The sequence below is a fragment of the Eptatretus burgeri genome, chromosome 5 (genome assembly GCF_056783735.1).
Source record: "Eptatretus burgeri isolate ZD-2024b chromosome 5, Ebu_testis_v1, whole genome shotgun sequence".
Lineage (NCBI taxonomy): Eukaryota > Metazoa > Chordata > Myxini > Myxiniformes > Myxinidae > Eptatretus > Eptatretus burgeri.
Window position 1 is genome coordinate 111,802,127 of NC_140965.1, and position 14,372 is coordinate 111,816,498.

Consider the following 14,372-nt stretch of genomic DNA (forward strand, 5'->3'; position numbering starts at 1 on the left):
AAAATACATACACTTGTTCCACAAATTCAAAGAATGCTGCTGCAGGTCGACAGCATCCAACAGTCGACTGACCGACTAAATTCAGTGAGTGCGTCACGCATGGCACAAATATTGCGAGAGGGTTCTCCTGTTGGATCATTCCCTGCATCCCATTGTATCGGCCACTCATATTAGATGCGTTATCGTAAGATTGTCCTCGGCAGTTAGCGATGTCCAATCCAATGGCTTTCAAAAAATCCAGTAATGTCGTCGCTTGCTGGAGTCCAGTGTGTCCTGTGTTGCTCAGAAAGGTCATGAAACGCTCTACTGGAGCCTCGTTCTCGATGTATCGTAGAATAACTGTGAGCTGGTCGATGTGGCTTATGTCAGGAGTAGAATCGACTGACACAGAGAAGTAGTTTTCCTCTTTCACACGAGCGACGATGTTATCCAGAACAGATTTTCCGATGATGGAGACTAACTCTTCACATGTCGTAGATGATAAGTAGTTGGTGTGGCCACTACCTTGGTTGGCATATTTCTGAATGTGCTGCGCCAAAAATGGATCGTATTCCGCAAGTAATTCCATTAAACCAAGGCAGGTACCATTCGTCCGTGACCCAACAATTTCATCCGATCCACGGAACGCCAGACCACGCTCAGCGAGAAACGATATCACGCTCACACTTCATTTCAGCACCTCCCTCCAATAGGACGCAATCTCACTCACCTGTTTGACGAGTTCAGTGTCCACACGACCTGCAGATGTTGCTCTCTGACAAGCGGATGATATTCGCACAATGTACATGCGAACGCTCATGCACCTCAATAGAACGACTGGCATGCTTCCAATCATTGAATCCTTCCTCACCCAGGGCATTAGCGTCTCCAAAGAGCTCGCAAGCGATGCAGTACAGTTTTCCGGTTGATGTGGAGAAGCAAAGCCAGGACCTTTTCACGGACTCTCCGTTTTGTAGTCTACGGTAAAAAAAATTCTTGGAGCAGCAGCATTTCCTACCTTCAACGAACTGTATGGATGAATCAAAGGGACCAGTCGAATTCTGCAGGGGCTCCAAATCTCGTGATGCCCAGTAGTCGATCATCTCTGACGACGGTCGCTCAGGAGGCCAACATCCAATGTCATTGGCAAAGCCAGGTCCAAGATTAATCAGTATGTCTCTCGCTTCTTCATCTGATGCATGTTCTTCATAGGTGGAACCTTCCGAGATGTTGGGCGAATCTTGACGTGGGGGTTGCGTTGCCAAATCCGCTTGTTCTGTCTCTGTTGGTGTTCCAGCTTCTGTCATGGACGAATCGCCTGTTTGTGCAGGAGTGAAAAACTCTGAGATTTTCTGGGTCTTGTCGACGACGGCCTTGTGTCTTTCATCTTTTTCCTTGGAACGTTTCCACTTTTGAGCACCATTATCATATTTCCGTGGAGCCCTGGATTTGTGCCTGTCGTCACCGAAGCCGCTCATTGTGGTTTCTGCAGCTGGTAGGTACCGAGTAATGGAGATATTGTCAGAGTGCACGTGGGACGTACCAGAATCACGAACAAGTATGTTTCACACACCTGGAACATAGAAAGTCACACCGTGTTAGTGCGCTGTGCGCGCCAGGAAGCAGGGTACTGACAGCGTTCCCTGCCAGCCACAGTTTCAGTGTGTACAATACTACCCTGCCGGCCGTGTGCTGTGCTGGCCTGGCCGAGATTTACCACTTCGACTCTCACCTTTTCACCTCTCCTCTGGCTGGACCTTTGTATTCCATCTGTGCTTGCTGGGCTCCGGCAGGCAGTGCCGTAGTTATTAAGTCACGCTCAACCATCCGAAGCATCGATGATCGATCCAAAAAAAGATCTGAATGCGGGCCCCCATTGCCTGAGGCTTGTCCCTGGAATTTTTGCCCACGTTGGATCCGTTCTCTGGACCGTGGAAGAAACAGCTTGAAAAAGCCAAAGCTTGAAAAGGACCCTCACAATGATGGACAATTTTGAAAAGATATCCTTACAAAGAGTTTACAATCTTCATTCACCGACAATAAAACTTTAGAAGCACATTTTCAAGGGATTTTCATAATGTCATCGAAATTGTGGGGGGGGGGGGTGGCCGAAATGTGGGGGGCCCCTTGGCCATGGCCCCACCTGGCCATCCCTAAATCCGGTACTGTCTGGGAGTGGTACATGATTTGTACATTCAAAACGTTGTTCATAAAGGGTCGTAAAAAGGTTGTTTTACAACTCTTTATGATAAAGGGTCGTAAAACGACATTTTTCATCACGATCAAAATGGACATGCCAGTGAAGCGTCGATCACGCACCCGTGAAAAGAGGATTGACATTATCGTGTTTTACAACTTGTGTAGGAACCAGTATCATACGCGTAAGAAATTCAGACTTTAGAATTGTTCAAAGTAATAAAGGTTCAAAGAAGGTTGGGAGTTGAAGATGGGCCTTTTACCCGAATATGGAAAACGAACTTGTTGCGGAGTTTAAAGAAATACGTGCTCGAGGACTGAAGTCTATGCAGCCACTCTGAAGAACATTTACGATTTTAAGTACATGCCATGGATTTTTTAATACAAGCGCATATGTCGTGGCTTTTTGAGTATATTCGCATATCCATCCATGCATTGGGACCATACTCTGTGCAGAGCATTGGCACTGCCTAAACAGTCTCCTTGGCTATTGGGCACAATCCTCGACAGGTCGCCACTCCGACACAGGATATCAGCATGCTAGTATTCATTTTGCTGACCTCGGAAGGATGACAGCTGAGGTAACCCCACCTGGTATTAATTCAACAGCTGAGCGGGATTTGAACTCAGGACCTTTGGATCCCTTGCCCACCACCCTAACCAAAAAGCAAATACCAGGCATATATGTGGATAATTTTTTGTGCATATTTATATATGGCTATTGAGGCTGAGAAATATGAGATAATATTGAGGCTGAGATATTTATATTGAAATATTGAGGCTGAGATATTTATAGATTTACATGAATTAGAAGAACCTCAGCAAGTCATGGATTTTTGAATTTATGTGCATATGTCAGGCGTTTTTTGAAATATAAGTGACATGCGCATATATTAAAAAAGCCACAACATTTTCAATTTCAGCACATATGTCAGGCTTTTTAAAATACATGCGCATATGTCGTGACTTTTTGAATATAAACACGTCAGGTTATCATAAATATAAGTGCATAATGTCAGGCTTTTTTTAATATAAGTGCATAATGTCAGGCTTTTTAATATAAGGGCATATGTCAGGCTATCATAAATTTAAGTGCATAATGTCAGGCTTTTTTAATATAAGTGCATAATGTTAGGCTTTTCAAGAGAAGCGCATATGTCATGGCTTTTTGAAAATAAGCGCATATGTCGTGGGTTTTTGAATATACTGTATGTGCATATGTCATGGCTTTTTAAATATAAACATATGTCAGGCTTTCAAAAATATAAGCACATATGTTGTGGCTTTTTGAAAATAAGCACATATGTCAGGCTATTGAATATAAGCACATATGTCAGGCTTTTTGAATATATGCGGATATCTCGTGGCTTTTTGAATATATACATATGTCAGGGTTTTTAAAAAAAATATATAAGCACACATGTTGTGGCTTTTTAAAATATAAGCACATATGTCAGGCTTTTTGAATATAAACGCATGTCAGGTTTTTAAAAAATATATAAGCGCATATGTCAGGCAAGCGCATGCATGCTCCACTAAATATAAAAAATAGGTGCATACGTTTATTATCCATATTCGACTGTATCATTACATCTTATAAATAGTCATGATTGCAGGATGGTTGGGAGAGTGGGGATATTAGAATATGAGTGAGATATTAATTTAAAACAGTTAGGAATGTATCAGTTAGTATGCTCCGTTTTTGGGGTAATTTAGCCAATTTTGATGGATTAAGTTGGGAAATATTAGCTTAAGAATTGTGCTGTTTAAATGTGCATCATATGAAGGGTGATGTATTGTCAATAAATAGTTGGGGTTTAAGGGGAAGGGATTGAATGTGAAGCCTTCTATGAGCACCCTGGGTGAGGCACAATGTGGGGCTTTGGGAAAGAGAGGGGAGGAGCTTTACAAGGGGGTGTCATAAAAGCGTAATGAAAAGAGCGGAGGAGTTGAGGTCACCTTGTGAGTGGCAGAGTTTGTTCGGCGCAGAGAGCATGTGGAGTTTGCTCGCCGGAGAGAAATGGTTTGTGCTTCATGCACCTATTTTGTCATCCTGCTACGCTTGTTTGCCATCCCACCTTATTTCCTGCTCCCCAAATTCATCTCACGTGCCCATGTGCCAACTTTGCCGTTTGGTTCGTGGCTGATTTGACGCCATCTAAGTAGACGCCTCCACAGGAGAAAAGGCCTCACCCTGTTTTTGTTCCCTCTCCCGTCTGTGATTGAGTTTGGTGTTAGGTGCACGAGATTTCTTTATTATTCCTGTAAATAATTATTTATTGTGAATTACGTGTTTATTTTACGTGTCTCCCTTTTTACCCCTTCAACCCACCACCATTCCATGCCATTGTGATCATTATTCCACTGTTATTGCAGTGGGAAATAAACCCCGTTAAAACAGAGCTAATCTTCTCGTGTGCTTCTTACGATTCATGCACGTGCGAATCTGTCATTATTCGAATGCAGTCCAAGGGAGTACACTGCCCATCACAAATAACATGGACAAAATGCCATGTTATTTCGATATGAGTAGCGGACACATGATAGAGTTCAAAGGTGCCAAAACTGTGGAGATTGTGGGTTCTGGTTCTTCCAAACATTGATTCACGGTGGTGATGTGTGCCGCTCTGACTGGCAACATGCTGCCTGTATTCATAATTTTCAAGGCCTCAAGAACATTCCACCTATCGAGCTACCGTGCAACGTTATCATGTTGGTTGTGGATAAGGGTTCATTGAACTTCCATCTAATGGCCGAGTGAATTCAGAAGGTTTGGTCAGAGTGTGGCAGCTACTTCAGCAAATTCAAAAGTCTCTTGTTCATGGACCAGTATGGGATGTATATACGTCGCGATATCATGAATTACCTGAAGACTTCATATGGCACCGATTGGAGGTGGATCCCGAAACGGCTGACTTGCATTTTGCAACTGCTGGTTGTGGCCTTGAACGCGTCCTTCAACGTGTGCATGCGGAATGAGGTGTGGGGGGGGTCCAGAAGTCGCCTTCCTGCCAAATGATTGTAGATATGGTCTCTCATTTTCTGTCAGGGTTCATTCAGGAAATTGTTCAGAAATAATTTTGTGTGTGGAATTGATTGCAGTGTAGTTGTTGTGCCTCACAGGGATTTGCATTCACATTTGCCTGACATGAAGAAATTTCATGATGATCAAATTGTTGAACTTCTCGTATTGAGTGATGAGGGCGATGATGAGTGGGAACGTGAAAATGTGCCGTTGGTGGAAAGCGATTCGGCTGACGCAAAGGAATAGGCAATAGTCCTGAGAAAGTAAGTGTTATATAAACACAAAGTTGAACCTGTGTTGAGCCCCAGAAATGAAACAAATTTGTTCAATAATACACAGATGTGAACAGTGAAGTGTTTACACCACCGTGGGTGGATAGCATACTTTTGACAAAAATAAATGTTCATTAAATCGACAAGTTACGGCATTACGAGCAAGAGTTATTTTTAGAGGAGATGAACATACGGTGCACGAAGCGATTGTTTGTTATAAATGATGCTTTGTAAGTTGTAACTACCATGATGCCAATAACTCCATCACTTTTCAATATCCGACACATCCCAAAACCACCACCAGGAAAAGCTCACCACGATGAGGGCAAGAACAACACACGTTTTCAATGCACAACAACTGCCGGAACCCCTACGTAGTTTTTCCCATGCTTTGCCGGGTACCCAGACTAGTATATTACAAGTGTTACCCATTCACCTGATCATGTTGTGATTAATCGCTTCTTGTCCGAGCCACAGGCGAAAACATCATGATAACTGTTTAGGCCAGAAATAAATTCCAATTTTGGAGTATAAAAGAACAAAATCTTTAATCTTCAGCAAAACCTTGAGCATAAACATTCATGGTGAGGAAAAAAAAAAAAAAACCAGAGTGGTGTCAAAGCCACCCAATGCTCGCCTGTTTATACATTTATCGTTTTTAAAAGACTAGTCTAATAATATTTTTTTTAAAGCATTGCAGTGAAGTCTGATCCAAATAATTTTAAAGCAATATATGTATTTGTATATTGTAATCAGTAAAAAATAGTGTGGTAGATAAATTTCACTGACCTTGACAGAAAAACATTAGAAAGGAAATAACTTGCACCAAAAACTTTAACATTTTCACGCTCACGCTCACGCTGGGGGTATTGCAATAGTTCTCTGTTCTTCTAACAGGCGAGCTAAAAATGAAAATCTTATTCTAAAATCAGAAAATACATTCTTGCACTTTCCTGAAAAGGACCAATTCATGTATTGCATAAAGGAGGATTAAACAACAGTGGACAAAAGCAACCCAGTACATGGTATTTTAACCCATTTCAGAGCATCATGATTCAGAGGTTGAGAGAGGAGCACCAAACAGGTCTCTGAGGGCGAAGCTTTGCTTAGTTTGCTGAACCGATAATTTGCTCAGATCCTGCAAACACTATAAATAAAAACATGAAAATGGCCCATGCTGAAAATGTGGGGTAAGAGCACAATTCAATAAAACAAGATGGCTGGATTAAAATGGCATATATCGTATCTCCATTATCGCTCACTGATGTTCCTACCAGCACAGACAGGTAGCGGCCGATCCCATTGTCCATTTGCCTGGCAGGTAAGCACAGCAGAGCCAAGCAGCAGGTATCCATGGTTACAGTGAAAGGTAGCCAAGGAACCATAGGGCCAACCCTGAGATTTTGCACGACGTCGGCGAGTCGCCTCAGGTACAATACCTGGGTCTGTGCAATTACGCACTGCACAAAGGAATATATGACAGATATGGCAGAGGAGAAAGGTGGAGGTGAGAAAGAAGAAAATGGAGAAATAAAAGAGATTATATTTGAAGGAAAAGATAAGGGATATTACAATAGGAGAGGCAGGATAAACGACATCAGGTTTCACTTACCTTGACAGATTGGGGATTGGTTGCTCCACAAGCCAGAGGGCAGGCAGTGGGCATGAGCTGCACCACGTCGAATGTAGCCCAACCGACAAGAGAAATTGACAATATCATGGAGGTCAAAGTTTGTGCCATGCAAGGCACCATATGCAGGGGCAGGGGGTTGTCCACAACTGATGGCTGGGGGAGGCCAAGGATAATCGTTTATCATTAATGCAGAACAATGTAAATCAATTTCCAACAAAATGCTCCACCTCTTATGCAATGCTCATGATTCTCTTGTCACTTTAGATATATCCAATTCGTATTTTCCTGACTGATAAATATATTCCTTTTTTTAAGGAATAAATTGACAACTGGAAGGGCTGAGATAGCATCCACTTGGAAGGATGATGTAATTTCCCAATTAGTTGACCATATTTCTCAGCCTCAATAGTCATTCTTTCCACGTGTTCAGGACAACAACAATGTTAAGAGCTATGCTCTTTATACTGTTGAATTGTAGACACTCCTATTCATTGGAAAACCAATTCTGTATTCAGAAAAGCACAATGGGTGATGCGAGACTGTAAACTCACACACGCAAGCTGGGGTCTGTCCTGACCAGCGGTGATCCTGTTGGCAAAATCGCACTGAGGGTCCAACCAAGCGGAAACCTGGCAAGCACTGGTATACCACAGTGTCACGATATGCATAAGCCTCACCAATCACCTGTCCATTCACCACTGGTTCAGGTACACCACAGTGGCCAGCTGAAAGAGGTAAAATGACAGCATGGAAAAAGTCTTGCACAATTAAAAACTTGACATCAATGTCAAATCCATCAAAAAGATAACCTTCAAGAAGACATTTTGTTTCCCATTCAAATGTAGTCCAACCATTACAATATGGCAGGTTCAAGGAACAAAAGTAATGATTGAATGCTCATGTAAAAACAGTGTCAGTGTGACATATATCAACTGAGGATGAACACTGAGAGTAAACTATGACAAAAGGGCAACATCAAATGCTTTCTGCTCCAAGATCTTCAATATCATATACATATATTGTTGGGGGCCGGGGGTCCGGTGGCGATAATGACCACTCGGTGGGGAAAGTTACGTCGTCTCCCACTAGACTCCCAGGAATTGTAGGCAGTTGCTCCGGATAACTCCGTGAGCCGCCAGATCACTGAACCGAGCGTGGACGCCAAGATCTCAACCGTGTAGTGTGGGGTCTTTTTGTCGAGAACCAATTTACCCAATTAACTACGCGATTTTGACTACCGGGGAACCATGCCCTCGGCACGTCTTGCTCAAACCGGGTCACTCTTCCGACTGTGGTTGAGTTCCAACTACTGACTACCAACTCCGTTTCGGGTGCAGTCGAGCGGAACTGCCAAAGCCGTGCCAGCGAGGATGAATGGATTACACTGAACAACAAAAATTTTTTACTGGAGATGTGTAAAGTGATTTAGACTAATTTGGGTACGCTGATTTCAAAAATCATAACCGTTTTGCTGTATCACGTCAGGATTTTCAGTAACAGAAATATTCCCATTGCCTAGAAGTCAGGATTTCAATGAAATTTACAAAAATTCATTTATTTCATCATGAATGCTTCAAAATTATAGAAATTACAGAAAAACTCCACTAGAATGTAATTAAAAATGCTTTAGGCATTTGGCTTTGCGTTTGTGCTGCTCTGTGTCAGTTTCACGATGCAGGAACCAGCAGAAATCGCCCATCATGTTCGGGTTGTGCCGCCCTTGGTAACGCGTCTCCATGAGTGAAATCTCTTGGTGGAATCGCTCGCCGTGCTCGTCCGAGACTGCTCCCAAGTTGTCAGGGAAGAAGTTCAGGTGCTGGTGTAGGAAATGGATTTTCAGGGACATCCTGGAGCCAAGTTTCCTGAAGGACTCCAGCAGCTGCTGCACTATTTCTTCATAGTTGTCCGCGCGCTCGTTCCCCAAGAAGTTGTCCGTCACAGCTTTGAAGCTCCTCCACGCTGCCAGCTCTTTGGGGTTTATAGTTGTCGGAAAAGTTTCGTCCTTCATAATCTGTCGGATTTGCAGTCCAACAAAGACACCAGCCTTGATCTTGGCCTCTGACAAGGTGTTGCCAAACTTTTCCTTGAGGTATAAAAACCCACGCCCATTCAGATCCATTGCCCGTACAAAACTTTTCATCAAGCCGAGCTTTATGTGGAGTGGTGGAAGGAAAACCTTGGCTGGGTCGACAAGGGCGACATGCTTCACGTTGTGTCGACCAGGTACATGCTCTTTTCGCTCTTCCCAATCTTTCTTCGTCCAGTGATTCTTGTCGTCTCTGCTATCCCAGAGACAAAGGAAGCACATGTATTTCGTGTAGCCTGACTGCAGCCCTAACAACAGCGCCACCACTTTCAAGTCTCCGCAGATGTGCCAGTTGAAGTCATTGTACTTGATGGAATCAAGCAGCTGCCGCATAGTCTCATAGGTCTCTGTCATGCCGAACGCGTGAGCCCGTGGGACTGATGGTTTCTCGTTGCCATTGTGGAGCAAAACAGCCTTCAAGCTGTTCTTCCCCGATCGATGAAGAGGCGCCAGTCTGCAGGATCGTGATCACACCCAAGTTCTTTCAACAGACCGTTGATGTCACTGCAGAATGTCATCGTGTCTTCCATCTCAAAGAACTCAGCCATGTCTCTGTGACGTGCTCTGAACAAGGATATCTTGGTGTTAGGTTCAAGTAGATTCCACTGCTGCAGCCTTGATCCAAGCAGCTCTGCCTTCGCCTTTGACAGCGAGAGATCTCTTACAAGATCATTTAAGTCTCCCTGGTTCAGAAGGTGTGATTCTTGAGTGTCGGGTTCAAAAGGTTCATCATCACCATCCTCTTCACCACTGCTTACAGCTATGTTCTGATCAGCTGGAGGTGTTGGAACGGGGTTCTCGTCATCATGAGGCACAGGTTTACGAGCAGAGACGCAGTCGGCGTACTTGATGTGACCTTTATTCTTCTTGTTGAAGCCGGCGATGCTTGTGCAGCAGAAATAACAATCATCATGATGATTCTGCGGCTCACGCCATATCATGGGCACCGCAAATGGCATGCTCGCGCGCTTGCCCACCAACCACTGAGTCAAGGTTGTGTGACAGCTTGTGCAGCAGATGTGTGGTGCCCAGCTCTGTTCTTGGTCCCCCACCTTACACCTGGTCCCCCACCTTTGTCAGGTCAGGTTCGATCTGTGACCTGCTACAGGTACCATGTAAACCTGTACTAACCTGTTCCATGGTCGGGTTGTCGGCGACTAAACCGTCTCCCCCACCAGGTTTTCTGGTGAGGAGGGTGTTTGGATATGGACACCCAGCAGGATTAAAAACAAAACCTGTCAAAGGGCGGAGGAGCTCCTTGTGAGCCAACGGCCATCCATATCTAGTGCCCAACTGTGTCTGCGGACGTCCTCCTGCAGTTGGGTTACTTCTTATTAGGAGGTTGGTGGCAGGATTTGCACTCCAGCCACCGTAAAACGCTTCATTCCGCAAAACGCAAAAACGCAAAAAAATCTGAAAACCCACTCCGTGGGAGTACCTCCTGTGCAGCTTCCCTTCGCAGGGCAGCTCACCGGATGATGGGATTGGGGCAAAGCCTTCGGGACCCCCAATCTTTGATAGGAGGGAAACCACGGGGTAACATCCCTGGGTCAGATTGCGGGAGAGTGTGTCGGAGTGGTGCTGAGGTGTCGTCCACCAGACGGCGGTCTCCTTGGGTTAACCTGAGGCGGTCCCTTCGGGTGGGTGCCTGGAATGTCCTATCCCTAAGAGAGGATGATCACCTGTCTCTGTTATCATCTGAGCTCAAGCGTTTGGACATCGGGATTGCAGCTCTCTCTGAGGTTCGGAGACCGGATTGCGGCGAGATAATGGTGGGTGGTTACACCTACTATTGGTCTGGTCGCTCTGATGGTTACCATACCCAAGGAGTTGCTGTAGCTGTGTCCAATAAGCTGACCCCAATGATAATTGAGGTAACACCGGTCAACGAGCGTATTATGAGATTAAGGATTCGTCACTCCTTAGGTGTCATTTCCCTGGTCTCTATTTATGCTCCGACTGAGGCGAGTGATCTTACCGTGAAGGATGCATTCTACGCCACACTCGAGTCTGTGGTTGATCAGTGCCCCAGACGAGATACACTTCTAGTCTTGGGGGATTTCAATGCATCGACTGGAACTGATAGGGATGGTTATGAGGTGTGTGTTGGTCCCCATGGGTCAGGAACTATGAACCAGAATAGCACTAGGTTCCTTGACTTTGCAAGAAGTCATGGACTTAGGGTGGCTGGTTCATGGTTTCAGCGCCCGCAAGCTCATCGCTGGACTTGGTATTCCAACGCTGGCGGTGTGGCAAAGGAGATTGACCATGTCCTCATTGACGGTCGTTGGAGGATGATCCAGAACTGCAGGGTCTACCGGAGTGCTCAGTTCCTCAATACTGACCACAGGCTTGTTGTAGCAACTCTAAAGCTGCACCTTAAATCCTGGAGAATGGTACCATCCCAGCCTAGGCTGGATGTTGCCAAGCTCAGGGATGAGAGAGTAGCTGAGGAGTTTGCGAACAGGCTGAGTGGACACTTGGGGGTCTGGGTGCTTTGGGGGTCCTGAAGAGTTGTGGAGCACCTTCAAGACCACCGTCCTTGATGTTGCCGGTGGATGCCTTGGAGTTCACCGCAGGGCAAAGAAGAATTTTGTCTCTCAAGGGACACTGGATACCATTGACCAGAGTCGCAGGGCCAGGCTGAATGGCAGAGCTGAGCTGTTCAGGGAGCTGAGGCGTAAAACTGTACGTGCACTGAGGGTGGACAAGGAGGCCTATGTGCGAGGAATCTGTGAGGGGGTAGAGCATCACCTGTGGACAGGTGATTCTCGTCCCGCTTACAGGGGAATTCGCGCATTACGTTCATCCAAGCCCATCCCTCGGAGCACTGCAGTTCGAGCAGAGAGTGGTAGGCTCTTGACAGAGGAGTCTGAAGTGAAGGCCCGCTGGGCCGGTTACTTTGAGCGGTTGTACCAGGCTGATCCCCCAGCTGTCGAGTTGGATGTCAAGGGTGTTACAATCCCTGTTGCTGACCCTCGAATCAACTGTGGTCCACCATCGCTTGTGGAAACACGGGCTGCGGTGAACCAGTTGAAACGGGGCAAAGCTCCAGGGATCTGTGGCATCCATGCTGAACTTCTCAAGGCTGGTGGAAATGCTGCACTCACGTCGTTGCATGCAGTTTTGTGCTCTGCCTGGAACACAGGCATCATCCCAACTGACTGGAAGAGGGGCCTTGTTGTCCCTCTCTGGAAAGGGAAGGGTGATCGCCAAGACTGCAACAACTACCGAGGGGTGACGCTGCTCTCAGTGCCGGGCAAGGTCTTTGCTCGGATAATTCTTGATAGGGTTCGCCACCATCTGCTTGAGCACCAGCGTCCAGAGCAGTCAGGCTTTACAGCAAAGAGGTCAACGATTGACCGTATCGTTGCTCTTCGTGTCCTCACTGAACGCAGACGAGAGTTTCGGCAGGGGCTGCTTGCAGCCTATGTTGATCTCTGTAAAGCGTTCGATTCAGTGAATCGGGATGTCCTCTGGAGGATTCTTGGTCTTCGTGGGGTGCCACCGAAACTGATCGATCTGATGTCTGAACTCTACTCTGGTACTGAGAGTGCTGTGAAGTGTGGTGGTACCGCCTCTGACTTATTTCCAGTTGTTACTGGAGTTCGTCAGGGATGTGTACTTGCCCCCACACTTTTCAACACTTGTATGGACTGGATTTTTGGGAGGATGTCGGAGAGATCAAGTTGCGGTGCATCGTTTGGCAATGTCAAGATCTCGGACCTTGATTTTGCAGATGATGCAGTCATCTTTGCGGAGACTTTAGACATCCTCTTGGGGGCCCTCGAGGTGCTGAATGAGGAGTCGGAGCCGTTGGGATTACGGATTTCTTGGGTCAAAACAAAGATCCAGGCTTTCGGTGACATCTTGGATGCTGCTGTCCTGTCTGTGTCTGTTTGTGGTGAGGATGTTGAGGTCGTGGATAGATTCACTTACCTTGGCAGTGATATTCATGTCTCCGCAGGTTGTGAGCCGGAGGTCAATAGACGTCTGGGTCGGGCCTGGGGAGTCATGGATTCACTGGATCATGGGGTGTGGCGCTGCCGGTACCTGTGCGGGAGGACGAAAGTCCGAGTCTTCAGGTCCTTGGTACTTCCAGTCTTGCTCTATGGGTGCGAGACTTGGACTTTGACCAAGGATCTGAGACGGAGACTTAATTCCTTTGGTACCAGGTCTCTTCGGAGAATCCTTGGCTATCGCTGGTCGGATTTTGTGTCCAACGAGCGGTTGCTGAGAGAGACTCGGATGAGATTTGTTACCTGCATAGTCCGTGAGCGTCAGCTGCGGCTGTATGGACATGTGGCTCGTTTTCCTGACGCTGATCCTGCTCACCAGATTCTCTCAGCGAGGGAGTCTCATGAGTGGAGGAGGCCAGTGGGCCGACCACGTGCCTCATGGTTGCAGCAGGTTGACCATCATCTCAAGGAGATGGGGATGGGCCTGGCATCTGCCTGGGGGATGGCCAGACGGAGGCCCCTGGAGTACCGGCGGAAAGTGGACGCAGCGACGCGCTGTTCTGGCACATGCTCCCATACCTGACCTGACCTTACACCCGAAGTAGTGAAAGTAGGCGGCCTTCATTTTCACTGCTGTAGATATACTTCGCTGTTGATCTTTTTTGGTATGCCGACCACAGACATAACAGAAGTTGTCAGGATGATTGGTACAGGAACGCCTACTCATCTTTATCTGAAAGAAAGAAATATAACACAAGTTAACAACAATTGTACGAAAGACATGTTAAAGACATATGTAAATTTCATTGAAATCCTGACTTCCAGGCAATGGGAATATTTCTGTTCCTGAAAATCCTGACGTGATACAGCAAAACGGTTATGATTTTTGAAATCAGCGTACCCAAATTAGTCTTAATCACTTTACACATCTCCAGTAAAAAATTTTTTTTGAAATTTGTTGTTCAGTGTTATCGGGTATAAAAACTCAGCTAAAACTGAAATCCGAACCATGCTGGACCAATGAAAGAAAGGACGGAAACGGACTGGGAACATTTACACAGTAATTTATTTACAATAAAGAAGACACAGAACAAGACTTATCGCGGATATGCAAGCAAGAATATTTACAATGGTGGAATAACACTTCTGCAGTTCTACTTAAAAGACGGGCCCACACACTCAGACCCACACACAGATGTTTTATTGAAAAGAGCCCACTGCC

General features: G+C 45.8%; 1 protein-coding gene across 3 annotated transcripts in view; it reads right to left on the bottom strand.

Annotated features, from left to right (window-relative positions):
• Positions 1–14,372, bottom strand: part of LOC147027167 (CUB and sushi domain-containing protein 3-like) — a 1,179,270-nt gene that overhangs the window by 140,290 nt on the left and 1,024,608 nt on the right. For all 3 annotated transcript variants that reach the window (XM_085883358.1, XM_085883359.1, XM_085883360.1), the window contains 3 exons: positions 7,657–7,830; positions 7,085–7,258; positions 6,747–6,932 (listed from right to left, as the gene is read on the bottom strand). In XM_085883358.1, coding sequence (XP_085739484.1) covers positions 6,747–6,932; positions 7,085–7,258; positions 7,657–7,830 — 534 coding nt within the window. The remainder of the gene's footprint in view (positions 1–6,746; positions 6,933–7,084; positions 7,259–7,656; positions 7,831–14,372) is intronic.